The 26,638-nt window shown below is 33.9% G+C and overlaps 3 protein-coding genes across 6 annotated transcripts; 2 read left to right on the top strand and 1 right to left on the bottom strand.

The window, feature by feature from the left end:
* Positions 1–877: 877 nt before the first annotated feature.
* LOC123192952 (translation initiation factor eIF-2B subunit beta) lies at positions 878–10,313 on the top strand. 3 transcript variants are annotated; one of them, XM_044605675.1, is made up of 10 exons: positions 878–1,011; positions 1,105–1,185; positions 1,271–1,425; positions 5,865–6,152; positions 6,411–6,540; positions 8,313–8,420; positions 8,515–8,617; positions 8,702–8,827; positions 9,582–9,775; positions 10,081–10,313. In XM_044605675.1, exons 2-10 carry the CDS (start codon positions 1,133–1,135, stop codon positions 10,175–10,177), a joined length of 1,254 nt encoding a protein of 417 aa, XP_044461610.1. In that variant the 5' UTR covers positions 878–1,011; positions 1,105–1,132; the 3' UTR covers positions 10,178–10,313. The 3 variants fall into 3 exon arrangements, with proteins under 3 accessions (XP_044461610.1, XP_044461612.1, XP_044461611.1); XM_044605677.1 differs by having other exon boundaries at positions 964–1,014; positions 1,100–1,185; XM_044605676.1 differs by lacking the exon at positions 878–1,011 and having other exon boundaries at positions 1,029–1,185.
* A 258-nt stretch (positions 10,314–10,571) lies between these two features.
* On the bottom strand, positions 10,572–13,705 carry LOC123192953 (F-box protein SKIP5). Of its 2 annotated transcripts, none has more exons than XM_044605679.1 (5): positions 13,491–13,705; positions 12,580–12,693; positions 12,418–12,496; positions 11,443–11,501; positions 10,572–11,048 (listed from the first exon to the last, which is right to left on the bottom strand). In XM_044605679.1, the coding sequence occupies exons 2-5, from the start codon at positions 12,663–12,665 to the stop codon at positions 10,703–10,705; spliced, it is 570 nt and encodes a 189-aa protein (XP_044461614.1). In that variant the 5' UTR covers positions 12,666–12,693; positions 13,491–13,705; the 3' UTR covers positions 10,572–10,702. The 2 variants fall into 2 exon arrangements, with proteins under 2 accessions (XP_044461614.1, XP_044461613.1); XM_044605678.1 differs by having other exon boundaries at positions 12,580–12,724; positions 13,491–13,704.
* A 3,302-nt stretch (positions 13,706–17,007) lies between these two features.
* On the top strand, positions 17,008–26,546 carry LOC123192852 (probable ADP-ribosylation factor GTPase-activating protein AGD11). Its single transcript, XM_044605520.1, has 10 exons — positions 17,008–17,215; positions 17,409–17,552; positions 21,198–21,272; positions 22,864–22,948; positions 23,459–23,534; positions 24,367–24,530; positions 24,614–24,854; positions 25,404–25,520; positions 25,613–25,708; positions 26,085–26,546. The coding sequence occupies exons 2-10, from the start codon at positions 17,510–17,512 to the stop codon at positions 26,364–26,366; spliced, it is 1,179 nt and encodes a 392-aa protein (XP_044461455.1). The 5' UTR covers positions 17,008–17,215; positions 17,409–17,509; the 3' UTR covers positions 26,367–26,546.
* The last annotated feature ends 92 nt before the right edge of the window (positions 26,547–26,638 follow it).

The following is a 26,638-nucleotide window of genomic DNA, read 5'->3' as shown; positions in this document are numbered from 1 at the left end:
TTGCTTTGAATTTGGAATTAAAGCTAGGGCAGGGTGTGAATTAGGGTTGTGTGATATTGGAATTTGCCTATCATTTTTTTATATTATAAATGAGTTGTGCTTAAGTTATGAAGGATTAATGTAAATATAATAATATAATAAAGAGGTTGACGCGAACATTACCTACTTATATTCGTATCAAAATTATGGCCAAATGACTATTTCCCATACAAATTATACTGAATTCTCAAAGTTCCCCCTATTAACTATGAAAATACCGTTTATCCACTCATGAACAGTTAAAATTAACAGTAATAAGGGTAAAATCATTATTTTATATTTAATATTAAAAATAAACTTAAATATGATTTTATTTCCCCTCCTAAATTTAAAAAAACTAACTTTTCTCTTCTAAGCTAAGTTTGAAAAGATCACATTTCCCCCCTAGGGTTTAGTTTTGAAACTCCTTTACTTTCTCCGATTCCATCGGTGGGGGGAAATACAATCTTTTCAAACTTAACTTAGGAAAAAAATGTTAGTTTTTAAACTTTTAGGGGAAAAAATGAGATTAAATTTTCAGGGGTTAAGGTTCCGTTAAATTTAACCAGCTATGGGTGGGTAAACAATATTTACATAATTAATGAGGGGAACTTTAAGATTTTAGCATAGTTTGGGTGGGAAATAGTCGTTTGGCCCAAAATTATTCAACCCAAATAATTAAAATTACTTTTGTGAAAAAAAAAGGAGAAATAATATAAACAATAAATAAAAAAAGAAAAATAATTAAAATTACTTTTCTTGCTCTTTGACCGATTAAGTTAACTAAAAAAATTAGTAGGTAAAAAATATTTTTTTAAAATACGAGGGTGGGAAGGTCATTAAGGAAAAGTCCAGGTAGCAAACATTGCTCTGCCTTCTGTATATTGGTAAAAAACCTTATTTTCTGTAACAAAAGCTAAACGGTGGAAGAACATAGAGTAAACCCTCCTCTGCTGTCTGTCTCTCTCAAACTGTATCAAGCTTATAGTTGAGGTCAACTTTTTCCATTTTAATTTAGTATCTTTATTTTCTCTGTAGTTGTGTTGTAAAGTTTTTTCTTCCTTCTCTGTTTGGCTACCGATTTAGGTTATAAAATAAACAACAATAAAGCATCATGCCAGACTCGCAGGCCCTCGTGAATGACTTTATTAACAAGCTTAAGAAACGGTGGGGTTTTTTGTTTTTTTACAGTTTTTGTGTGTTTGTATTATTATGTTTTATGAGCTATTTCTGTTTGTGGTGGTGGTGGCAGTAAGATTGAGGGGTCGCAGGCGACTGCAAGGCAGACGGCGGAACTACTTCGGTCGGTGATTTCGCAGCAGCGCGTTCCGTACACCAACCAGGCTGGTGCGTTGATTGATGCCGTCAAGGCTGTGGGCGAGCAACTCATTGCTGCTAATACTATTGGTAATTTCATTCTTTTTGATATTTTATTTGTTGAATTGTTAATTAACCGGTAATTTAATATCATAACTGTTGTTTCTGTTGCTTCCTTAAAACTTTTTTCATGTAAATGTAGTGATTAGGATTTGACTACAAGGGTATAAATTTTGTGATGAGGATTTAGTGAAAATTTGTTGCATTAAAAAAATTGTCTGGATACAAAAGTCGATGAATATCAATTGTAATATTATTAGGTTACCACATGTGATTTGTAAAATTGTTGTTCTTGATCCCAAACAGTAATCAGCTAGTGCTATGTGTTTGGATAATTTGAAAAAAGGTTTAACTGATTTTGATGACAAGAGTCTCTTGAGTGATGGACAGTGTCAGTAAAAGGTTTTGGTTTAATAATGAAATAAAGTTAAACTAATATTTCTCCCAAAAGTCTTAAGCTCTATAATCTATATTAAGTAAACTGCTACTGATTTGCACCCCGCTACAGGTATTTCTTACTTCAATTACTAGAGTGTAAGAGCTCCTCATAGAATATTGTCTATAATTCCTACCAAATCGAAAGCTTCTTAAAGGCTTGAGGGGTCTTATATAAAGATGATAATTTCAATCCAAATTTGGGGTCTTTGACCCTAATAGGGAGGAAATTCCTAGATAGAAATAGAGAAGAGGATGAGGACGAAAAATATTTGCGCAATCGGGGATAAGGATACACGCGTTTCTTTCTCGCCCTGTCCCATCCTCATCCTGCCTCTATTCTCGTCCTTATTTTTGTCTCCGCCTCTTTATGTTAATATTATTACTTAAAATACTAACATATCCTTATAGTTTTAGATTATTTATATTTTTCAAATTTATTTATGTTTTTGTTGTGCATATTAAGGTGATTAACGTATGTTATTTGTGATATTTGAAATAAGTTGGTTTTAATTTTAGTTAATTTTGTTATTTAATATATTTATGTTGTGTTTAGAGGATATGAAGAGGGGATTTTACCCTATGATTACGGGGATGGAAGAAGATTTTACCTTGTGATTAAGAGGATGGAAGAAGATTTTACCTCACGAGTACGGGGACGGAAAAGGATTTTCCCCCATAGAGAGGGGATGGGGAATCGTTGTTGTTCCCATAACAAGAACGGGCCAGGGACGGGAACTAAAGTCCCTTGTGGGGATAGAGATGGGGACAAAGATAAGGAATAAGGTATTTGACCCTGCCCCTGTCTGTTGCCATCTCTAGTCTTATACTAAGACCTTTTAGGCTTTTATGGCTTGTTTTGTCATGCGGGGGAAGCCATAGAGTAGGATGATAGTCTTGTATCGTATCCCAATCTAAGTGTTTGACGATGTTAAACTATAACGACACTTGACTTGTGAGACCCCAAAGACCTGATGGTATTACAATACCCATGTTCAACCATGGGATTGTTTAATCCAAAGTCTGAATCAAGCTAACTTTTTTTATCAATTTTTATTGAGCTATTTTCTCAATCTTTTTTTTTGGTTGAGAAGACTTTGAAAATTTTTTTAAATAAGCTTTTTTCTGTCATTTTTTTTAATGTAATGCTAATATTGATAGTGAATTAGTTAATAATCAATTACGAGTCCATTCTGAAAAAGAAGAGGAGAAGGAAAAGAATGATAGAATATATCATTTCTCAGAGATCAGTTATGGTTCTTTTACTTGCACTTATAATTTACCAAGAACAGTAAACAGTAAGGATATTAAGGCTGATTATAAGGAATGGACTATTCAAATTCCTAAATCGGAATAGAGTAAAGGCAAGAAGATTAGGATTGGAAGGGCTTTTTTCTTTACTATGGAGGTAGGTTATTGATGATATCAAAGAAAGACATCGAACATCAAAAACAGCAGCATTTAACTTAGGGTATGGTCAAACTGTGGATCAAGTTCAATCCAAGCTGCCTCTGATTCTTGGCATTTAGTTTAGATCTATTCCTAGAAGTGTGTAACCTTCCAAGTAAACCACTCCTTCTCTGACTCTAACCTTTTAAAGCACTCCTTTGGTCAACAAGGGAGAACCACTACGATGGAATCTTAATTCTCCCGAAGGTAGGCATTTAGCCAAGGCACTAGCGCCTGCTGCATTCAAGAAATGATCCACTCTAGTACGAACGTTGGTACACTTCCTACCGAGCTTGCGGCCCTACCCCATTAATCCCATTCTTGAGTGAGCCACCCCTATCAGACAAGGCCGTATCTAAGGAAAGGTTGTTTTCGCTAATGTTGATAAGAACACTTTCCTTTTCTCCTTTGGGTTTCTTTGATGCATCCCAGAAAAAGTCAGATTGTTACTTGACGGATTATCACTTTTGACTCCTTTGTCGGGATTGAAGTCTTCTTTTGACTTAGCCATTCCTTACCAAAAACTAGATATTGATTGATTCGCTCTCATCTTTCCTTCTCTACTTCCCTCAAGTCATTCTCAAACGCAATTACTTCCTCACTGGACATGAGAGGGAACCCTATTCAATACTAGAGAGAGGTCTCCACTGAGAGCTTTTAGGCCCTACAGCCTGTCATCCTCACATTGAATCCATAGTACTCATACCTAACATTCGAGTAAAGCATAGTCTTTACTATAGCCTTCCTGGGTATCTCTTCTCGCCTTACCCAATTTCATTTTTCATATAAAAGACTCTTGTGCGGCAAGGTTTCACTCATAGGGCTTGCTACTTTCTTTATCTTGCTTGTCGTTAGTCCGTCTGGCACCTTTCGGTTGGGGTCCGTCTCGGCGGTTAGACTGCTTAGGTTAGATTTTAGAGTCTCGAAGGCAATCAACATGTCAGCCATTCTTCTCCCAAACAAAGATGGATTGAAATGGAAGGTAAGACAGATTTGAGTTTCAGTGGCATAGGACCTTCGATCAACCATGGGGCGTATTCTACCCTTACTGAATTCATTCTATTGAAGTGTAACGTAAAAAGCCCCTTCTCTTCTGAGAGAGGAATTGCTTCCGAGACTTTCTTTGAGCTACGGACCTAGCTTTCTTCCTGAACCCGAAAGCTCAGTCAAAGGCGGAATGAGAGTGAAACGGAGTACTCATGGTTTGAAATTGGATGGTAGCTTGAATCTCTCTATGATAGTTGAGAGTTCATATATTATGTTTTTCTTGTTAATAAAGCATAACTTCTTAATATTATTATTTGTAATTCGATTCCAATTAAACCAAACTTGAACTAGTACTGAAAATAATCCAATCTCCCACACATCAAATAGGGCCAAAATTTGGAAGAGGATTTTTGTATAAGAACAAGATATCCTCAATCAATAGTCTACAATTTCCTTTATGCCGTCCTCTGTATTTGAAAATCATCACATTATAAATAAAAAACATTTTAAGAATGAATTAAAAAGCCTAGTATTGTTGATAAACCTCTCAAGCTCATCTCTAGTCTTTATGGCGAGAAATAAAATTAAGTATAACCAAAAAAAATGTGTTAGAGCTTAAGATCTTACTTTTTAGCAAGTGTTTGTCATTATGCTTTTGTGGTAATTTACTTGCTCAGACATTTCTTTACGCGATTAGTTTGATTAATCATCCTTTTGTGAAAATAGAAAAAAATCATTTTGATTTGAGAAAGATTCAGTCAAAGCTTTAGGTTACCATTCTTCAAAAGAGTCAGAGGACTATTCTATGTCCAGAAACAGAGAGTTGTGCAGCATCTAGATTATGCTGTTTGTGTGATCTATTTTGAGGTTCTTAATGCAAGCACAAATTAGTAATTTTAGGAATATGGCTCATCTGCCATTATGTATTATTCTAGCTGTGAATGTGCTTCAGCATGGCCAAAGGGATGGGATTAGTGGTGAAAAGCCCTTGATTTCAACTAAGATGTCAAGGGTTAAATTCCCTGCAGACAACCTACTTAGGAATCACAAGTTTCCTTGTTAACAAGGTTATAGAGTGGAAGTAGCCCATGGTTCAAATCTTGGTGAACATGTGGAAAAGGTTGAGGGATTTCTGGGTCTAAACAAAATGCTTTAGCCTTTGAACATGCATACTTGATACAATGCAATGTAATTTTATTGGTGTGAGTTGCTTGGAATTGCATTTGATTATGAAACTTATTATGTAATTGCCTTAAAAATATAGGGCATTGAAGTGCAAATTAAGCAGTAGCGTGTGTGTAGACAATGAAAACTGTAATTTAAGAAGTGTATCCACATGACCTGTGTAAAAGGAAAATATTTACAATCCAAGAGGAAAAAGAAAAAAGGTAATTGGGCATATTACGGTAGCATTATTTTGGTGAACTATTTATGGTGGATTCTTTCTCATCCTTTTTTCCTAGTTACAAATTTTAAATCTGTTTGTTACTTCTTGCATTTTGCCCACTTGCTTTTTATAAAAATGATATTTATCTTCGTTTCTATTGTCCTTATGTTTTCTTTTCTTCTGTGTCAATATTATTTGAATAATATTGCAGAGCTTGCTGTGGGTAATATTGTGAGACGTGTTTTGCACATTATTAGGGAGGAGGATCTGTCTCTGACTACAGCTGCTATTGCTGGGTTAAATTTATCAGCTATAAGTGATGATGAAACCGATGATAATCGAGACGATCATACAGTTTTATCTGCTGCTGCTGTTGCTGCTGCTGCTAGAAGTACTTTACGTCCACCTTCCTTGCAGTCCCTGCTTGAGGATACACCTGACTCAGCTGCTATTCCTTGTACTTCTTCATCTGGGGGTGATTCTGAAGGGAAAAGCAAATGTAAGCATCTCATAGTTTTGTAGATCTTTTAGTAATTCTCTAGTTATTGCTGGTAGATTCTTGTTTATACTAGGGCTTCTTTTCTTTTTACTCTTTCAATTATATGTTCTCTAATAGGTATAAATTTGGTTGACAATGGTTTTCATACATATGGTCTATCCTTTGCATTGCAGCTTGTTGATTGTTATGGCATTGTTTATTTATTAAATCTAAGATTTTCATGATAGTTGATAGTTGAGGTTTTATTTTCCTTGACAGCTGCTGATAAAAGCTCAAAAACTAGGAAGCTGAAGCATGATGTTATTGATGCAGTTAATGAACTAATTCAAGATATTTCCACTTGCCATGAGCTGATTGCTGAACAGGCAGTGGAGCATATCCATCAGAAGTAATTTTCTCCCCTCGAACTTTGATTGATTGAATGTGATTTGTCTCTGTCCTTTTTTTGTTTTTTTAACATTTTTCTTTTCCTTGTGTGGATTGTATCTTAGGAAAGATTGTAGTTCAGACATAATTTCCAACTGCTGTATGAGAATTGCAAGAGAACTGAGGATGTACTAACACAAAGATAGAAAAGAAAGACAAACAGAGACCCTTAGTTACATTAAACTCCAAGGTCCAAAACATAAGGAAAACAAAATATAATAGTAAAATGATGGCTACTTAAATTATATTCATACCAACATAAGAGCCTAGTGAGAAAACTAATTAAATCTTTATGAAGAAAGATAGATTAATCAAGAAATTAACCTTATTCTAAAAAAAAATGTCCTACTTCTGTTCTCTACCCTCCAAAAATATCATGCTTGGATGGAGCTATTTGATTGGTAAAACTAGTAGCAAATCATTGTGTTATTCCAATGGAACATACACATAATCTCATTATCAATTTTCCTTGAAACTCAGAAATAATCATACTTCTTATTCTTCTTTCTATCATTTTCTGGAAAGACACCACTATCTGAATGATTTATAGTTGACTTCAAAACTTAGGCTTGAGATAATGGTCCAGTATTGTTTCTTTTATCCAAAAACTATTTATACTGGAATACTCATTCAACAAAAAAAAAAAAAATTATATTTCTTTTGGCATGTTTACAGGATCTTGTGAAACAAAAGTTTAGAAGCTTTGGAATTAATAAGACATATTTTTCAAGTCCACTGCTAAGAACAATGTCTAATGTTTAAGCCTACTTTTTTCTGCTTGCACTTGTGTATCTTAGTCCATTACAAATTATCATCTTCCTCATCAGCTTCATTAAAAATCCTTTGTTCATCCCCATTCAAATAACACAAAAAAGATGTGAGAGAAACAATTGGCCAAAGAAATTCATCTTCCAGAGGAAAACTCCGAAGCCATTTCCCTAAAAGAGCAGAATTCCTTTTCTCAAAAATTACTAATCTGCATTCCTCGAGATCTAGAACTTCCCACTTCACAAAATGTTAACTTTTTCATCTTAAAAGTCCCAAAAGAAATCCCTGAGATTTCTTAATCCTTCTGAATTTTAAAAGAGCTTAGTTGTAAATTGGAAAATATGGTAAAACTTATTGCACCAAAGTTTTCCACCTCTATATGAGCAAACTCTTCCTACCCTCCAATCTTTTTTCATTTGAAGTTTCCTTCTTGGAGTACTAAGGGTTAATTTTTTGTAACTCTTTAGATGAATTCTGTTGTTGAAAAGATGTGTTGACAGAATTGGAGTTATAATTGCTTTGCTACACATAAAAATAATCAGGAAATGCTTCCTACTAATCAACAGACCCAGGGCTCTTTCTAATAAATGATAATCTTATCACATGTAAAGATTCAAATCTTGTCATTACAAGGACAATATTGCTTATCCTTAAGTGGGTAGAGGCAGTAACCTGTACAGCCAACTTTTACTACTGGGAGTGTTGCATAATCTGCAGATACTGGGTCAAATTGCTTGTAGTTAGGATATAAATGACTATCATACTAAAGTTTTCAGATATCTATAATGAATGTTTTTTTGTGGGCTGGTTTATGTTTTGTCTTGTTTCAGCCAATTTATGCTCATTATGCTTTTGCAGAAAAGGCACTTATTCACCCATATGAATTTAATTTCTATTTATTTCCATCTAGACCTCTTCCTACAATTTACCTTCTGTATTAATTTTTACTATCAAATGTATTTTCAGTGAGGTGATATTAACTTTAGGCAGTTCAAGGACAGTGCTGGAGTTTCTTTGTGCTGCAAAGGAGAAGAAAAGATCATTTCGAGTATTTGTTGCAGAGGGTGCTCCAAGGTCTGTAGAGAGCTCTGTGTCTTGAAAGGCAAGGAAACTCTATTTTCCGAGACTTATTTTTTTTTGTGGGTTTTACTGCTTGGTGATCAATTAGGTATCAAGGGCATCTTCTTGCAAAAGATTTGGTTTCAAGAGGTTTACAGACCACGCTGATTACTGATTCTGCAGTTTTTGCCATGATTTCTCGAGTGAACATGGTATGTTTGAACCTATTTTCTTATTTGGCAATAGTGGCAATAGTCAGTCTATGTTCATCTTCATCTTGAAATATCAATGTAAAGGTTATAGTTGGAGCACATGCTGTTATGGCTAATGGTGGGGTTATAGCACCTGTTGGGGTGAATATGGTAGCACTGGCCGCACAGAAGCATGCTGTACCTTTTGTTGTACTTGCTGGCAGTCACAAGGTAATTTGACATGGCAACACAATTGCACTGGAAAATATAGTAAAATAATGCAAAGCAATTTTGTTTAGTTACCATTGCCGAATATTCTTGTTTGTTTGTGTACTAGACAGTAATAAAGATACTATAATTGTTCATGTAGTGCAATTCATGAAGAAAAACATGGATATACATATAGATTTGATTTTTTGAAAGTTCCTGCTTTTTGTGTAGTGCTTAGTTCTTCATATGTCGGCAATCTGTACCAAGTAATGGGCATGTGCTTTTGAGATTGGTATTTGGACATGACTGATTTGAAATAATGAAACTTGTTTTGGAAAATGTGTTCTGAATAAAGTTTATCTTGACTAACTTTATCTACGGATTTTTGTTCTTTATGATTAGGTTAATCTTAGAATTAGGTAACTGTAGTTATCTTTATTTAGGGCATGTTTGTTTTACAGGTAATGGAAATTAATCATCCCTGATATGAATCTAATGCACTGTTTTTGAATGAATGTGTTCAAATATGTTCATGATTCATACGCATATTTAGAGACGATGGTCTGTCTTGCAAGCATTTCGGGTTTTATGTATCTGTGGATAATGTACAAGCATATGAACATACTTGTACAGAAGATAATGTTTTATTGCTTAATTTTCATTTGACTATGTAACAACTCTCTTCTTGGATACTCAGTTTCAAAACATTGTACTATAAAATTAAAATGTTTTCTGTTCTGGCCTTTTGATGAATGCTTTTTGGACAATGTGACAGTTGTGCCCCCTGTATCCTCACAACCCTGAAGTATTGCTTAATGAGTTGAGATCTCCATCTGAACTGCTGGATTTTGGAGAATTCTCAGATTGCATGGATTTTGGAAGTGGCACGGGGACCCCTCTTCTTCATGTTGTCAATCCAACATTTGATTATGTGCCACCAAAGCTTGTTAATCTTTTTATTACTGACACGTAAGTTCCAACTGTTTTCTATAACTGCAGGGGACTTGGGAAATTCAATAAAAATATTTTGTGAATTTTCTGTATGATGTGTATATGATGTTTGTTTATGTTATCTGCAATCTTTAATTTACTCTCCCATATGTAAATACTAATTTTGATAGCTCATGTGAACTTGTTTCCTCAGAAAGAATACCATCTTCTATTGTGGATTTTTCATGTTTATAATCTACTTGCAGTTATTGATATATTTGAATTATATTTTCTTCTATCCTTAATTTGCAATAAACTGTCTCTAATGTGTCTCTACTTATCAGGGGAGGGCATAATCCTTCATACATGTATCGGCTTATCGCTGATTATTATTCAGCTGATGATTTGGTTGTGCAACGAAGACCTGCTACCGGGAATTGAGCTTTGGATTACCTTTTTTTTTTTTTTTAAACCTATATTGTTTAGGTAATCTTCTGCTGATATTCTTGGGATTGATAGAAGGTTGACTTTGATATATTTATTTTAATTTTATCAATGCTCTGGTGTTTGATTATAAGTTTGAGTCTGATTTTATATATTTATCCCAGAGAAATTAACCCAAGTAAGTAGAATGGTTTGATGAAGAGAACTTTGGTGAATGTAAAGAGTGCCTTAAATTCTCATTCCATGCGTTATCAAGTCATTTTGTAAATGCACAAGAACAAAATATTTACATGGGCTTTAAAACACATCATTAAATCACCACCCCAACCAATTACTAAGTTTATGAGCAGATATTGAAAATTATAAGTGATGAAATAAGTATATACGTAGGTGAGGAAGACCAATCTCTTCAATTTCAATGTATTAAGTTACAAAATAATTCTAGAAGTATGATAAAGAATACAAAGTAACTTCTCAACAGTGGATAATCTACACGCAATGCAAGGAAAAACAACACAACAATCACTTATGGTCAACATCAAACCAGAAATACAGACAAGTTCTGGCATAAATAACTCGAACTCGCTGCAGAACCAGATCCCCGCTTGTCAACACTGCCTTTGCACCTCCTTCAATCCGAGTTTGCACAACAGAAACACTATTGCCTTTACTTTTGATTAGAGAAGGTGTTACTAAGCTTCTAGCGGTACTGACAATCGGGCATGAAAGATAATCCAAAGGGTTCGACTCACATTGAAGTATACAACCCTCAATGGTAACCTTTCCACTCCTATGGAGCAAGCAACAACCAAGCTCTGCCTTCACAGTTAGGTTTGCTAGCTTGCAGGTTGATAGAAGCTCCAAAGCACTGGTCAAACAAAACAAGTAGTGCATACTAAAATTTATTGCTTATGATGAAAACTTTTGGTCAGATCCCACTCTAAGCCTTTTGAATTAAATTCTAGAGATAACGTTTGGAATGAGATCACTTAACTTTCAAAAACACAAGAATGCCATGCAATGAGTAGCGGTGAATGTCAAAATATGTCTTGATTTGTTATATCATCAATGAAAATATACCATGTGGACATAAAGCAAGTCTTACAATATGACACATCCCTAGATCTGCCTATTTATGAGCCATGCTAAAAGTCTTATTGCCAAAAGGCATCAACTTTATTATAGTCGTATCCCTTCAATATTAGATACTCCTAAAAGTAGAAAATCACTCTGAAATTACCCAAAAAAAAAAAATTACCAACCTGTCTGAACCTCGAGAGCATATGAGGGTTGTTTCATCTGGAAGCTCACCTCCTCCAATCTAAAAAGGATGATTTGACACAGTGAAAAAGGAATCAAGAAATTTCAGAATAGAAATCTTTTTCTTTTTCTTTCTCTTGCAATAAAACAAAGAAGTAATATTAGCCCAATTCCAGCTGAAAGCTAATTTGTTGTTCCACAATGTTATTTTAGTCAATTTCAATATTATGGATTGCATGAATTGATTCCATCACCAAGGCAGAATTAAGGCTCACATAAAAATGTTAATAGACCATGAGAGTATTCATGCTATGCAGTTCCCTGTAACTAAGTCAACTAAATTATGGAAAATCAAACCCAATGGTTCCAGCATAGATGCAGAATTGACATGCAACTACAATTTCAAGTGCTACATGGAAAAGTAAGTAATTAGTAAAGTCTGCTATCAACAATGGAAAGAAGAGATTCAGGGCAAAAATGACATAGTCAACTTACATCTATGGACAAATTCCAGCAAATAGGATTGGGTTAAATGTTAGCAAAAATCACCTAGAACATCAGATGGTTCTAGCTCATGTCAATGCTAATTAAGTCAATTATTCAAGTTTGAATCATGGAAAGCACAATGATTGACCAAATATAAGATTCAAATTTCATATTTTTCTTGTAACTATATTTCATGCTTAAACATGTATTAGAGCTTTGCAGAAAAGAGTTATAACAATTGGACGGAAACAATTATAGCAAGATGCTCTCCTCTCAAACTTAATTTCCATGCCATTCAATAGTTCAGTTGAGATACCTCTCTGATTTTTCAGTGTATAATATAAGGTAATATAGACTTGTTTGTTAAGAGGGCATATAGCCGGTAGTTAAACTTGCTCTTGAAAATTTATAGGAAAATAAGCACACTGTATTTGATTTAAAGGTTAAAAAAATGCATAAAACTATTTTTAAGAAATAAACTTGAAACATACCAGGCACAGTGGTTTTTTTATTTGAATGTTACAGGCAAGATGACTGCCACCTGAAGAAATTAAAATGGTGTCGCCGGGTCTAGAGGAACAATGTGATAATTAGGTTATTACAGACTATTATATCTCAAGAATTCTGTGGAGGCAGTTTGTAACATTACAAACCTTGCTGCAGAAACAGCTTTTTGTAGATCTGGGAAAACTCCGGGTTCTGATAAATCTTTAATAGACTGATCTACTCGCAGCCACATACGAGGATGACACGCCAGGTAACGCCATCTGTGGCAAACGAGGGCGGTGTTATATCGATCTGCAACGCTCCATAGCAATTTGTGAAAGGAATTGCACAAAATAATGCTATACATAATAATTTCAGAGTGATGAAGTCCATTAAGACATTTTGATGAGATAGGTATTTTACCACATTAACATCCAAAACACACATCTTAATGCCAAACAATCATCACAAGCATAACCAATCATAAATATAAGGTACTGATTTTCACAGTATGAAGTTATATTCTGGATTAGATTCCTCCAATTAAAATGACAGATCTTACATCCCAGCAGTGGAAAACATAATTATCTTTCATAGCAGTAAATGCACAAGACAGAAGCTGATACTCATGTACCACCCATGAAAATACTCAAGGTCAAGGGGAAAAAAATATAATTAATAACAAAAACAAACTAATCAACGAAACAGCCTCAATACTTTCACTGCTCCTAGAACTTCAAAAATGCAGTATAGAAGACTGATTTTTTGTTTTCACCTGAAAACTAAGTGCCCCAGAGCAAACAACTTTTACTACAGACCCATTCAAACATATATATTTGGATCTCTTCCAACCCTTAAAATGCAGAAGGAATATATAATTATCCTATATATATCATTCTAAACTACAAAATCTTCAAAAGTTCAGATGAATTTCAAAACCCATTTGCCGAAATCACATCCCAAACACAAAACCCTACCACATGCTAGAAAACAAACAATTAGCTACAAATTCCCAGTGCATAAATAGCTTAATTAAAGACAAGTAAGCTAGAATTTAAAACAAGTCACGAGAATTCACCTGGAATAGGCGATAAGAAACTAAAAATATGCATAAGGCAGCCATCATCAAGGTTGTTTATTAGGGTAAAACAAGATGTCTTCAAAGTTTATTGTTGCACCCTGTCAAGCTTCGCCTCTTACTGCAAATTTTCTCTTCATTTTCCATTTCTTAAAACAACTTGATTACTCGTTAGATTTTTTTTCGTTCTATTTAAGTATTGTGGGATTGACGGTAAGCAACACAAACTAAAACCATTATGAAGGCGAAGCCGACGCGACACAGCAGCCACCAACGGTTCCCCGGCCCGTTGCTCTTAGGGCCCAGACTGGGGCCGGCCCACAGGGCCCTTTTATCTTTCCTTTACTTTGTATTTACGCTTTGGTCCCTTACTAATAATTTTAAACTGAATTAACTCAAGTTTAAACCATTAGAGTTTGGATTGATTTAGGAGAGTCAAGTTTAAACTTAAACTTAAACTCAATAAATTTTGAAATAGCTAAATTCAAAGCCGATTTGATATTGTAATATTTTTTAAATTTAATTATTAATTTAAAAAAAATTATATTCTCTAATAAAAAACAACATTAAAAAGAAGTTGAATTGTATTAAGAAATGAATATTTATAACGGGTGAGATGAGTTGTTATAGTTTCTTTAGATTTTTGAGATGAGTAATGTTATGTGCATAAAAAATGATTGTCAAATCGAGTATCAATAATGATATCTCATTATATAATTTAATGTTATTTTAACTTTAATTCAAAATCATTCAGTCACATTATGACACATTATCATTAATATCCAATTCGTTACGTATTTTAAATACATATAGTTTTATTGTTTTGGAATTGAGTTAACCATATTTATAATGAGAGTAATATTGTATACATAAACAAATCTTACTAACTAATTTATACAATATAATATAGCAACATGTAATTGGGTGATTCTGAAGTGAGATAAAAATAAACAATCACACATCCAATCACATGTGTCATCTCATTTTGTATAAATATTGTAATAAGATTTGTTCGTATATATTATTTTATTATTTATAGTAGATAAAATAATTTGTTAATTTCAGTTCTCTCCAATGTTTTCTTTCACTAAAAAACATAAATTTTCGTTAAGTTCGGGTCGAGCTCAAGACGAGCCCCCATGGCTCGAACTCAAGCTTGATAATATCTTATGTCTATAGTTTGAGTTTATTTGAAAGTACATTAAGTTGAATTAACACTCCAGCTTGCATGACTCAAGATTGAGCTTAATAATACCTTACACCCATGGCTCAAGCTCATTTTAAGTTTGATCAAACTGAGATGGCAATCAAGTTTGAGTCAGTTTAATTCAAATACACCTTTATTTACCACTGAATACTTATAGAAAGTTCTATTGAACCCCTTTAATGAAAAATTATTATATTTACATATGAATGAATATATTTAGATATCTTATTATAAAAACGAGAGTTGAACCTTGTAAAACCCCCTCTATAAGCATTGACCATAAGAAGGGAGCGTCACTACACTTGACATTTTTTTGCGTGATATTACTCAAACTTTGCGAAAATTATAACTCAAATTAAAAAATTACTAGTACTTTTACATCTTATTCATCGCAAGCGAACAAAATATGTTAAATCATAAATATAAATAATCAAATATTTAGTGTGTAGATTATTCAAACATAAAATATAGATAATATGTCAGAAAATACATTTTATACAAATAATAACTTTAAATGACTATTTTATCTTATGTTGACAAATTGTTGATTGACCTTGCACTATAGTTGTCATTTTCACATGTTACTTGCAAAATACAAAGAAAATGGATAGTATATAGGCCCAGATTCGAAGTCGAGTCGAGTTTGAGCTCAATGTCGGCTTGATTTACATATAGCTGAGCTCAAGCTCGTGAAAGCTAAGTTCAAACTCAGTTTGAATTCAGTTTAACTTCTTTTTCGTTATTAAAACGACGTCATTTTAATACATATTAGTCAAAACGACGTTGTTTTGTATCAAAATTTTTAATTAAAAAATTTGGTGAGTAGCTCGAGCTCAAGCTCAAGCTCGATTAGAGCTGACTCGTTTTGGGCTCGTTAGAGCTGAGCTTGAACTTGAACGGACTCGGTTTGAGTCAACCCTAACAGTATATGATAATTCATTCAATAATTAGGAGAACTTAATATCACATTTTAATATTTAATCTCTTTTAATACTTAAAGTATTATTACACCTAAACTTAGACATTAAGAGTAAACTTTTAGACTTCGAACTTAAATTACATGAATCTCATGTTTTAACTTAATTATTTTAAAAATACTTTCGATCCCATTCAATTATATTTGGAATATCTTTGGTTTCGACCTTGGATGACTTAACCCGATCACCTAAAATACACTTTCAACTCTTGAAATTAATCACTTATTTTTTGTATTGAATCGCAAGTCTATTTATTTTCTTATTATAATTTATTTTAATTCATAAATTGTATGTAGCAAGGATTTAAAAACCAAACCAGACAGGACCAGATCGGCCAATTGAATCGATTGGTCCATGAATGACGCTGTAGCTGGTTTCTGTTGAAGGCAAAACCGTTTTGGAATAGAAATAGGATTGGACCGTGGTTAAACCGCTAGTTCTCGCCTGAACCGCGGTCTAACCCGGTCCATACAGATCCCGATTCAAGGCTACATATAAAACACTGTTTTTCTTTTTTCCTCTTCCTTGCAGTGCACGCAGACGTAGTCCTCAATTGCTACAGTCGACGAATTTCTCTGATGAATTTCCTATTCCTTGCCGACGACGGTTTAAATATGGTTGCAGACGACGCTGCCACTGAGGGGTGTTGGTTTGCAGGTTCACAAGGCAACAGTTTCACGACTATATTTGTAAGTTTCACGACGACTTCCTAGGCTCAGACGGTGGCTGACGACGGCGAGTTTTCGTTGCTGTTGTGACTGGCGACTTCTCAGACAACTACGGGAAGCTGGTGTTTTGTAAGGCCTTGTAAACTTTTGGTGGATCAATTGCTCAAGGCTGTAAAAACTTTTGAAAGTTTCAAATTAAAAGTTTTAAATAATACTACATGTTATGAGTTTGTGTTTGTATGGTGAGGGAACTGAAGCAATATAAAGTGATAAAAATTGAATTGAAACAACAACGTACTTAAAACGGTTTTGACTAAAGTGTAACGTATAAGAATTAAAAAGTATTTATATGGGAAGCAGTAAGTAAAAACAACGTACACATGCAAATTTTATGACTAAATTATAATTTCGATCCAACCAATCAGTTCAAACGGTTCAACTGGTTTAATTGAAACCAGTATTTAAAACAGTTTTTATCCCAGTCCGATTTTGAAAACCTTGGTATGTAGCAAATTAAATAACGCCATGGTAATCAAATCCATATTTTATGAAGAAGTGGTACGTGACCGACAGTTTCCAGATAGCGCGTGGAAAAGGAAAGGGGTAAACATTACTCCTTAACATCCGAGTTTTCCCACGTTGACTTGGAGCCATTAATAATTTTTCTATTCTGTTAACAACCAGAAAAAGAAAATTCAACTAAATCTACATTTCTTCACTCCTTTAATTTCTATTTTGTTTCCTTCCTCAAAAATTATTTTCAGAACATTTGAAACATTCTCTTTTGTTGACTCATCTATCCCTTTGATATTTTTTAATAATTGATTGCAGCCACTTGGAACGTATTGAAATGTGGTTTCGATTCCTGTAAATGTAAGTACCCTTGTGAAATCTTGTTTTTTAGAACAATTTATGGGGTAATGTCCATGATTTGAGATTTTCTTTTGGTGTAATGTATGTTAATTGATGCAGTTATCTGTGTATTTTCCTTTTCATGTTCTTTCAATTCGATGTTGTTTAATTTGTTGCATTTATTTAATTTTTGTTTCATTTGTTCTCTTGTTAGATATTTTAATTGGCGGATATAAAGGAGGTTAAAAAAATGGCTGTTCTGAGATTGTAGCAGTGATTGATTGATGATTTTGATCTTATATTCGGAGGCCGGAGATGTCAATTCAGCACAAAAAGTCTAATGCTGAGATTGTTACAGGTACATATATCATTTTGGGTTATAAGAAATTGTCTTTGAGCAATGTTTCTTGTGAGGATATATATGTTTATTTACTCTTTGTTTCTCTGCCCTATAAACATGATTTGTGTTGCCCGCCCAACTGGGAATGATCAAAAGGTTCGGTTGTTCCTGTAATTTTTTGTAGATGATTGGAAGAAAACTAACTGTATGAAATTATGATTGCTATACTGAAAATAAGGAATATGCTCGCTTTATGATAAAGAATTTGTTGTGAATTTTTGGTTCTGGGAATAATGGTGGCATTGTTACGGATATGGCCACTAGTTATCCGAATGGTGTGAGAAACAGAGTTGACAAGCCATATGAATACAGGTTTTGTAGCAGCTTATGGTATATAGATGAAAAGTTAATGAAGTGGTAGAGCTTAAACTGCTTTCTGAGTTTGATTTGTTCAAAAGTGCATGGTTCTCTGCAGTAATCTTGTTTCAATTGACAGGATTTTGACTTTTCGATGGGTTATATCTTTGTTTACCTTTCCTTACTTTTTGTCATTATATAGAACCAAACCTGTGTTGTCCATTCCATAATGGTTGTAGCTTGTAATTATTAAGATATGAGTCACAAAATCAGCATCCATTCTCAGTTCTCATTTTCTAGATATGCTTTTTGGATGTTCATGGAAAGCTGCATTGGATATTTCTTGAAGCCATGCACCATATGATTTCACAGTCTCTTCAGTGTCAAATTCTTATGATTGCTGCCACTGGATATGTTCTTACATTTTTATGGTTCACATTTGTTAGTTGACATATAATTACAATATTAAGTTGAAGAAGACAATCCATTGTAGTTGAAAATTTTCTTTATGGATCGGAAAAGAATGATTATATCATGTGTATCTTAAGGAGTGATCGGAAAGGCAACTTGTTGTAGGGGGATTTTCTTTTCTAGAGTTGTTGGTCTTGTAGACTACACATTTTGCCTGGCTTTTTGTAGCTCTTCAGTTTTTTCATTTGCATGGTCCATCTCAATGTCATTATGTTCGTTTGATAGGAATTTTGTTTCTTGGTTTTGATCCTCTTCTTTGTCAGAAGAATCTTCACCAATTCAAGGACTACTTTCAAATGAACTCCCTTTATAAGCCTTCAACCATGCATTCTATCTTGAAATGGAAATGAGCTTCATAAAAAATCACATTCTTTGATTCAAAAATTCTCCTCGTCTCTTACTCAAGACCCTTTTAGCCTTTCTTTGAGTGTATCCCAAAAACACTCAACGCATGGATCTTGATTCAAATTTATCAAGTGGTTTTGGTTTGTTTTAAACATAACAAAGGCAACCTGAGGATGCACTTATGATGGTTTTTCTTTGAACAATATCTCATAAGGGAATTTACCTCCTAGTCTTAAGATTGACAAGAGATTTATCATTTTGTTGTTATTACACACTCTCCTCAATATTGTATTGTAAATTTGAATGGAATCCTAATGCTCGTGCTACTTCAAGTAAAGGCCTAGGCTTCTTCTCCCCAACTTCATTTTATTGCGGTGTATGTGTGCATGAAGTATGAAGAAGCATTCCTTTTTCAAACACTATTCTTTTGAGGCTTCCATACACATATTCAGATGCATTTTCAGACGTAATCTTTTGAGTTAACCCAAATTGTGTTTTGATCGTTTTCACGAAATGCTTAAGTAACTTTGGTGCTTCTGCTTTGTCTTTCATCATATACACTCATGTATTTCATGAACAATCATCAATAATAGTAAGAAAATATGAATAGCCAACATGTGTTTTAATGTTATAAGTCCCCAAGTATTAAGTTGTACTAAATCGAAAGCATTTGTTGATTTATTATGTTGAGAGGAAAAAGACTTTGACATTGCTCAACCCAATGACATTCACATCGCCTAAGACTTTTATTCAAGACAAAAACACCAAAAACATCTTTTAACCCATCTTTAGTGTAATGTTTGTACTCTCACATTTGAACTTGCAACAAATGCTCATGCCAGTGAGTCTTGATCCAAATATTAAAGCCCCCCTTTTGCTTACCCATTCTGATCAATCTCTTGGTGGTAAGGTCCTATATGAAACACTTGTCAGGAGAAAATCCAACAAAACAATTATGTTCTTTAGTTAGTTTGCTAACAAAAATTAAATTGCAATTGAAATTAGTTAAACATAAAACATTTTTCAATGAAATATGTTCATTTATTTCAGCATTTCCAATCAACTTTATTGTTGTTGTTTCTCTGGTAGTTAAGGACACTTTGATTAATCTTCCAGGTTTCATTTTCTCTTTTATTTGTTCCTTATCTAGCACAATGTGGTTAGAAGCTCCACTGTCTAAGATCCTATTTGTAGTTTTAGTCACATTACCAAAAAAGTTGATTTTTTATGCTGTCTCTTTCTCCGTTGCAAGTAATGCTACAAGTTGATTAAATTGTTCTCGTGAGAGAATCAGTTGATTAGTTAGCCCCTGAACATCTTCCTTTCCTTTTTCCTTAGAAGTTGTTGCATATGCAGTGTGCTTTCCTTTCTTCTTACCTTGCCAATTTGCTAACAGTTGTTCTTTGTGTGCTTAGTTTTCTTACAAAGGTCACATCTTGGCTTCTTGTTGTGATCCTTTTCTCTAAACCCAGTAGTGTTGATTTTGAAGGCCACTGACTCAATTGATTGAGTCCTCCTAATTGTACTTTCTTTTGAAATCAATAATGCATAAGCATTTAGAAGACTAGCCAATGGATCTTTGCATATCAAATTCGATCTTACTACTCCATTGACATCATTTAGTTCCATATCAAATTCTTGGAGTCTTTCTTTTTCCTTTTCTTTTGTTGCAATGCCACATGTGCATCCAGTGTACTTTGCCTTGTGTGGCTTTGAGAATGCATTGAGTTGTTCCGACAAGCCTTTCATTTTAGCTTAATATGTCGAGATGTTGATATCTCCTTGGCACGTGTTGGCTATTTCTCACTTAACTTCTTGGTTTCTTGGATTGCTCCCTTGTGAAAAACGCACTTCTAGTTGTTTCCACATTGCATGCGTGGTATTATGACTCACCACATTGTCATGCAATTCTTTACTCAAGGAATTTAAAATCCAAGACATCACCATTGAGTTGCATGTAATCCAATTTTCTTCATTAGGATCACTTAAAGGAGGTTTGGGAAGTCTACCATCAATGAAAACCGTCTTGTGCTTTGATATCAAAGCATTAATCACGACTCTTTTCCAAGCTGAGTAATTTGTTTTTTTCAACATGTGTGTGCCCAACTAATCTCTAGGTCTGTCAGAACTACTTGACTGATAATGCAATGCCTTTTTGGCCTTGTTTGTGGTTGCTCTCACCATCTCTCTTTGTGTCTTTGAATATTGAGACAATCAAAATTGTTGTTATTTGAATAAATAAGGAAAATATGTGATTGATATACAAAAGTGATCTGACGCATAATTTCAGAAAGTGATTGAGATATCTTATGATCTCAGTAATTGATTCAGAATATCTGCACTTAAAGAGTTGTTACCTTTCTTTGTTCAATAAGAGTCAGTCACAGGTAGGTACTTAATGATTTGATTGTACTCTGTTTGTTATGGCACTTAAAAGTTATAACTGTTTTTTGATTATATAAATTACACATGTGGAATTTGTATGGCCAGGTTCTCGCCTGTGTGATCTCTTAAATTCAGAATCACCAAGATGGAGTGGGGAAAACGATCAACCAACAGATTCTGGTATCTTGAGCTTTAATCTTAGGTTTTTTTTTCTCTTGTCTGGATAAATGTAAGTAGTTGGCATCAAATCATAAATAAGTGAAATAGTTATTGCAAACCGTTTAATTATATACATGAAACATTATACAATCAGATATGAATGTTCTCTATGATCTATTTATAGTGAATATAATTTTATTGATGTTGCTAACATTGCTTAGACAATTAAAGAGAAAGTTCATTACGATGATAACATAAATCCATTTATTGACTGGATTTATATCCTCTTTTTTTTTTTTAAACCTGTATGATCAATAACCTGGAACTTGTTTACATATAAAGGACCGAAGGATCTACTAAGCTAAAGTTTTTAAGTGTTAAACCTGTATGAAAATATGTGCTTCATGATACCTTTATGGAATTTGGCCAGGCTATGGATGGACAGGCCATCTGCTCAAAGTAAATTTTGGGCAAAGAGTTGCCTTGAACTTTAGTTTAGGCCATTCAATATGCACTGACCCAAGTATTAGACCAAAGAGGTGTTTTGGCCAGTTCAGTTTTTATACACCTCTATGTTTAATCTGGTGCCTAAATTCTGGAACACATAACGACATATATGCTTAGTTGTGCGATAACCAAGGTTGTATGACAAATAATTCCTCTAGAAAATCTAGGAGTAAATTTATATATCTATTAACCTTCTACTGAAGCTTCTCTATCTTAGATTGTAACTGTGTTGATAGAAGATGGTTCTACCATCCAAAACTATAGCGTGAAATCATATAACTTACACAAAATCACAGAACAAGATTAAAAACAGCCCAACATGCAGGTCCTTTTTGATACTATGGAAGTATGATAGCTTGTTACTTAGTTGTTATTGTATTGAGTTATGTTTTGTTAGTTTGTGTCTCTTGTTGAGCCAAGAGATTTTAATTAAAAGGCTCTTGCCTCTGCTGTTGGTCGTTCTTGTCATTAGAGCTTTCCTCTTGAGGTCTCTCCACTACTTGTTGATGTGATTGTACTGTAGTTTTTGCCTTCACTTAAGTTCTTGGTGAATTATACTGTTAATTATATACTAATCAGAGGTCTAGATGCTTAATCCTCTGGATGTCCAGAAATTTTTTCTTTTCATTCAACATTCTTACTCGATCTTGGCCTAAATTATGTAGACTCAAATAATTTACCAAAGACTCTAAATGCTGTTATTTTGCAGACTAATATACCTTTAAAGAAGCTCAGAAGTAGGTAATATTCTAAAATTAATAATGCAGGCCCTGCAGTAAGATTTTATTATGAGAAACTTGCATAATAATGCATGCCATTGTTGTTTATATTTTCTGTTTGATTGAACATAGCTGCAAGACCATGTTCAATAAGCTTTTGGATTCCCATGACCAACCATAAATGTTTTCTTTATTTCACATACTTTTTTGGGGTACTGGAAATTTCTTGGCATACACAATCGAGTGTATGCCACCTTGAACGAAGGTGTGCTTATTTTGTGCCTCCGGAGAAAATCATTCTTCTTTTGCCCTTCACTAAATTTTCCTTAGGTAGAATTTCAAATAACAATGTTGTTCTACATTAATATTTATTTCTTATTAACCAGGTGCACAGGGAAAGCTGAACTTTCTTTTAAGTCAATCTGGTAATAAGGTTTGTGCAGATTGTGGATCTCCAGATCCGAAATGGGTGTAAGTATCATGTCAGAATTAAGGAAAATATTTTATCGTCATCTTCTGTATTTCATTAATGTTTGAATGTACAGTTAGGTGTTACCATATCCTTACATAAGGTTTTTTTTATATTTAACTTTTCCTGTGGTGCTGGTCGTTGGTGTTTGGATTTGATGTCTATGAAGCATTCCCACAGATTATAGGAAGTAAATGTGTAAAATAAATCAAATTACACTATCACCAATCAATTCTACATATTGGTATACCACAACAAGCAAAAACAATGATAACTTCTGGTATATTAGATATTTTTAAAAAATTCAATTGAAGGAGAATAGTTTTAGACACATTTTTTAACATATAACATAATGTACTATTCTTTCACAGCACTTGTTGTCCCTGTGTCTGGCTCTTAATATCTTTCACTATTTCTATAACAGTATCTCTTATAATTGTGTTTTTTTCCTTGGAAAGTCCCTCACTTCTTTTGTTGCTTTTGCTTCTGTCGCATCATTTCATTCAAATCAGATCTTTGAATCTTGGTGTATTTATTTGTATCAAGTGTTCTGGCATTCATAGAAGCCTTGGAGTGCACATATCAAAGGTATGGATTCCAATTTTGTGGCCCCCTGATCTGTTCTAGTAGAATAGTGTTGCCACTAGTCAGAATGACTTTTCATTAGCCAGTATTTGCGTATGTCTTATAAGTTATCAACTTAATATTTTGAGTGAACTTGAAAGGAAGACACTTCTGATGTACAAAGAATTACACGAATCTCCCATCTAATATGAACTACCAAATTATGGTCAAATCATTGTGGTCTGAAGTTTAAAATGACACGTGGTTGAGAAGCTCAACTCTTTATAAGTAAAATTATATTATATTGTACACTAGCACATGTAATCTTACGAAACTTGGCCAGCAGCTCACTGGTCAAAGTAATTATTTCTTTAATCAATAATAGTAGTTGTGAAAGTAGTTTTTGTCCCATCAGTTTATTTCCCAAGATTGACTTAGCTGATTTATTCTTTCCTAACAAGGACTCTGTCTAATCTCCACCGCAAACCAGTTGTGTGCCAAGGTGGATTAGTGTTTCTGGAGCTCATTATATATAGAACTTCAGATATAGTAGCTCATTCTTGAACTAATTTATGGGCATTAAGGTCTGTGGAGACATGAAAAGTCTGGACAGTTTTATCTGTGTTTTATATTGCAGAATAAATAGTTTTGATACACACCATTTTATTGAAGCTTGACACAGTGCATGTCAAATCACTTGAGTCGTTTATTTTGTTACTTCATAGGATCCTGTATTGAGGTTTCATTAAAAGTTCTTTCCTTTTGTCTGATCGATCACGGAAGGCTGTTGTTGCCTCTTTCTATCTATCATAGTTATTTTGCACTTAGATATCTAATTGATTTGAGATTATCTCAGGTTATATCAGTGAAACTAGATGGATGGACAGATGAACAAGTTGACGCTTTGGCAGAACTAGGTGGCAATGCTGTAGTGAACAAGAAATATGAGGCTTATATTCCTGATAATATCAGTAAACCAAAGCCAGATTCATCAATAGAAGACCGGTCTGATTTCATCAGGTATGTAACAACAAATTTTTTCTTTCCTTTTGTGTGAGATACCAAACCATTCTAAATCACTATTGTATATCTTGAACACTCAGGAGAAAGTATGAGAAGCTACAATTTTCAAATCCTGATGATTACAAACTACTCTGCCTATTACCAGCTCCTCATCGGCGTTCATCATCCTCCCCCTCCGCAAGTTCTTCAACCTTTTTCACTCCGAATGACAAGAAAGTGTATGAAAAACAGCCAACAAAAAATCGTATTGGCAATGCATTACGAAATAGCTGGGGAAGAAAAGAGATTGATAGTAAGCCAGCAAAGAAGAACAACTCATTGGTAATAATTTTCTGTTCATGTAATGCTATGTTTATAAAGTCGTCTTCAATTTTTGGATTTCAAGTTTCCCTTAGGAGTGAACTATTCAAAAGAAAATTCTGCAACAATTTTCTTATGACAACTTTTATCATGAAAAAGTAGTTGTATACACTACCAATTCTTCTAACAAGTGTGTCTCTAATTCTTATGTGGGTTGGCTTTGGTTAAAATTACATAACTAAAATTTAATGAAATTGGAGGAGGAAAATATTGTTTTAGCAGATAAGAGGAGTGGAATCATATACAGAATTTTAGATTATCACTAAATAGCAGGATATTATTTTAGATTATTTAAACTTGGTCTTGCTTTCAGTCAATCCATGTATAACATTGTAAAAAAAATCTTAACATCATATGTTAACCATCTGTGTTATCAGTTTGGTTGGAATAGAGGATGTGCCATACAAGTGAGGTAGGCATGACTGTTTATCTACATTTTAAATAACTCACGATCTCTTAACCGCAGTTATCTGGCTTTTCAATCACAGTGATTTCAATTGCTGTTTACAGGCAAGTATGGTCGAGTTTGTTGGCTTGATAAAGGTCAATGTGGTCAAAGGCATCAACCTGGTTATTCGGGATGTCGTATCAAGTGACCCGTATGTCATCCTAGTTCTGGGTCACCAAGTGAGTCTTGTTTATCTTTATAAAATCCTTAATGATATTGTTATGTTCAACTGAAGCAAGTAAACTCATTTTATCTTTATCTCTTGTTGCAGACGTTGAGGACACGTGTTATAAAGAACAATCTGAATCCTATTTGGAATGAAAGTCTAATGTTGTCGATTCCAGAAGACGTTCCTCCTCTAAAAGTGGTAAGTCAACAGAAATGGAAACATTCATAGATCTATCTGTTCCCTTTGTCTAATGCAGTGAAATTCTTGTAGCGCACATTGCAATTTTTGAGTTGCTTGAACAGCTAAGAAAGTGATGCATCTATAGAAATTCATTATTTTAATTTCTCTCATTGGTCAGTTAGGTTGAATAAATGGAAATCAACATCAGGTTTGAGCATGTCAAGACTACATGTTCTTAAAATTGAAATAGAAGTACCAGTCTCTGCACCTTTTTTTATTTTTTCCTCTCTCTTTTCCCCGATGACCTGGATCCATCCAATTATTTGATACTGCTGAACTTGTTTCTAACCCAACAATAACGTTTATAAGCTTAATTTTTTATGGTTCAATTCAGTATGTTTACGACAAGGATAAATTTTCATACGATGACTTTATGGGGGAAGCCGAGATTGACATTCAACCCTTGGTGGCTGCTACAAAAGCGTATGAGAATTCGACAATGGATGAAACCATAGATTTCAAGAAGTGGGTATCGACCAAGGAAACCAGCTTAGTAGAAGAAGGTGCCATTACTGTTGTAGATGGGAAGTTGAAACAGGATATTGTTCTGAAGCTGCAGAAAGTTGAGAAAGGTACATTGGAAATTGAGCTTGAGTGTGTTCCTCTTACTCAATAGCATAGAAATATAGCCTGAGATACTTTTTTTTTTTTAATTATTTATATTTATTATTGCAATTATTAAACTCGTACACAAATTGTATTGCAGTAAGCGGTCTTTTTAACTTTGATAGCCTCTCTGTTAAGAACTTGAGATGTTTGCTTCCCTTGATCAATCATGAATATGTTCATGTGTGAATTCTGAGTTCTTCTGTTCACCCCCCTGATAGATTGTTAAATCTTTAAAATATAAAAAGCAGTTGAATATCTGATTTTGAGTAGTATTACTCT

Source organism: Mangifera indica, chromosome 12 (genome assembly GCF_011075055.1).
Source record: "Mangifera indica cultivar Alphonso chromosome 12, CATAS_Mindica_2.1, whole genome shotgun sequence".
In the NCBI taxonomy this organism is placed as follows: Eukaryota; Viridiplantae; Streptophyta; class Magnoliopsida; order Sapindales; family Anacardiaceae; genus Mangifera; species Mangifera indica.
Note: the sequence above shows the minus strand (reverse complement) of the source record. Positions and strands in the feature narration are given on the sequence as shown.

Bases quoted from the DNA above. Each gene is read 5' to 3' on its own strand.
- LOC123192952 (XM_044605675.1), top strand. From the start codon at position 1,133: ATGCCAGACTCGCAGGCCCTCGTGAATGACTTTATTAACAAGCTTAAG. The intron at 6,153-6,410 runs GTAAGCATCTCA...TTTCCTTGACAG, and splicing joins TTCTGAAGGGAAAAGCAAAT to CTGCTGATAAAAGCTCAAAA. The intron at 9,776-10,080 runs GTAAGTTCCAAC...TCTACTTATCAG, and splicing joins AATCTTTTTATTACTGACAC to GGGAGGGCATAATCCTTCAT.
- LOC123192953 (XM_044605678.1), bottom strand. From the start codon at position 13,524: ATGCATATTTTTAGTTTCTTATCGCCTATTCCAG. The intron at 12,725-13,490 runs GTGAATTCTCGT...GGAGCGTTGCAG, and splicing joins TTTCTTATCGCCTATTCCAG to ATCGATATAACACCGCCCTC. The intron at 12,497-12,579 runs GTTTGTAATGTT...TTGTTCCTCTAG, and splicing joins AAAGCTGTTTCTGCAGCAAG to ACCCGGCGACACCATTTTAA.
- LOC123192852 (XM_044605520.1), top strand. From the start codon at position 17,510: ATGTCAATTCAGCACAAAAAGTCTAATGCTGAGATTGTTACAG. The intron at 24,855-25,403 runs GTAATAATTTTC...TGCTGTTTACAG, and splicing joins CAAAGAAGAACAACTCATTG to GCAAGTATGGTCGAGTTTGT. The intron at 25,521-25,612 runs GTGAGTCTTGTT...CTCTTGTTGCAG, and splicing joins TCCTAGTTCTGGGTCACCAA to ACGTTGAGGACACGTGTTAT.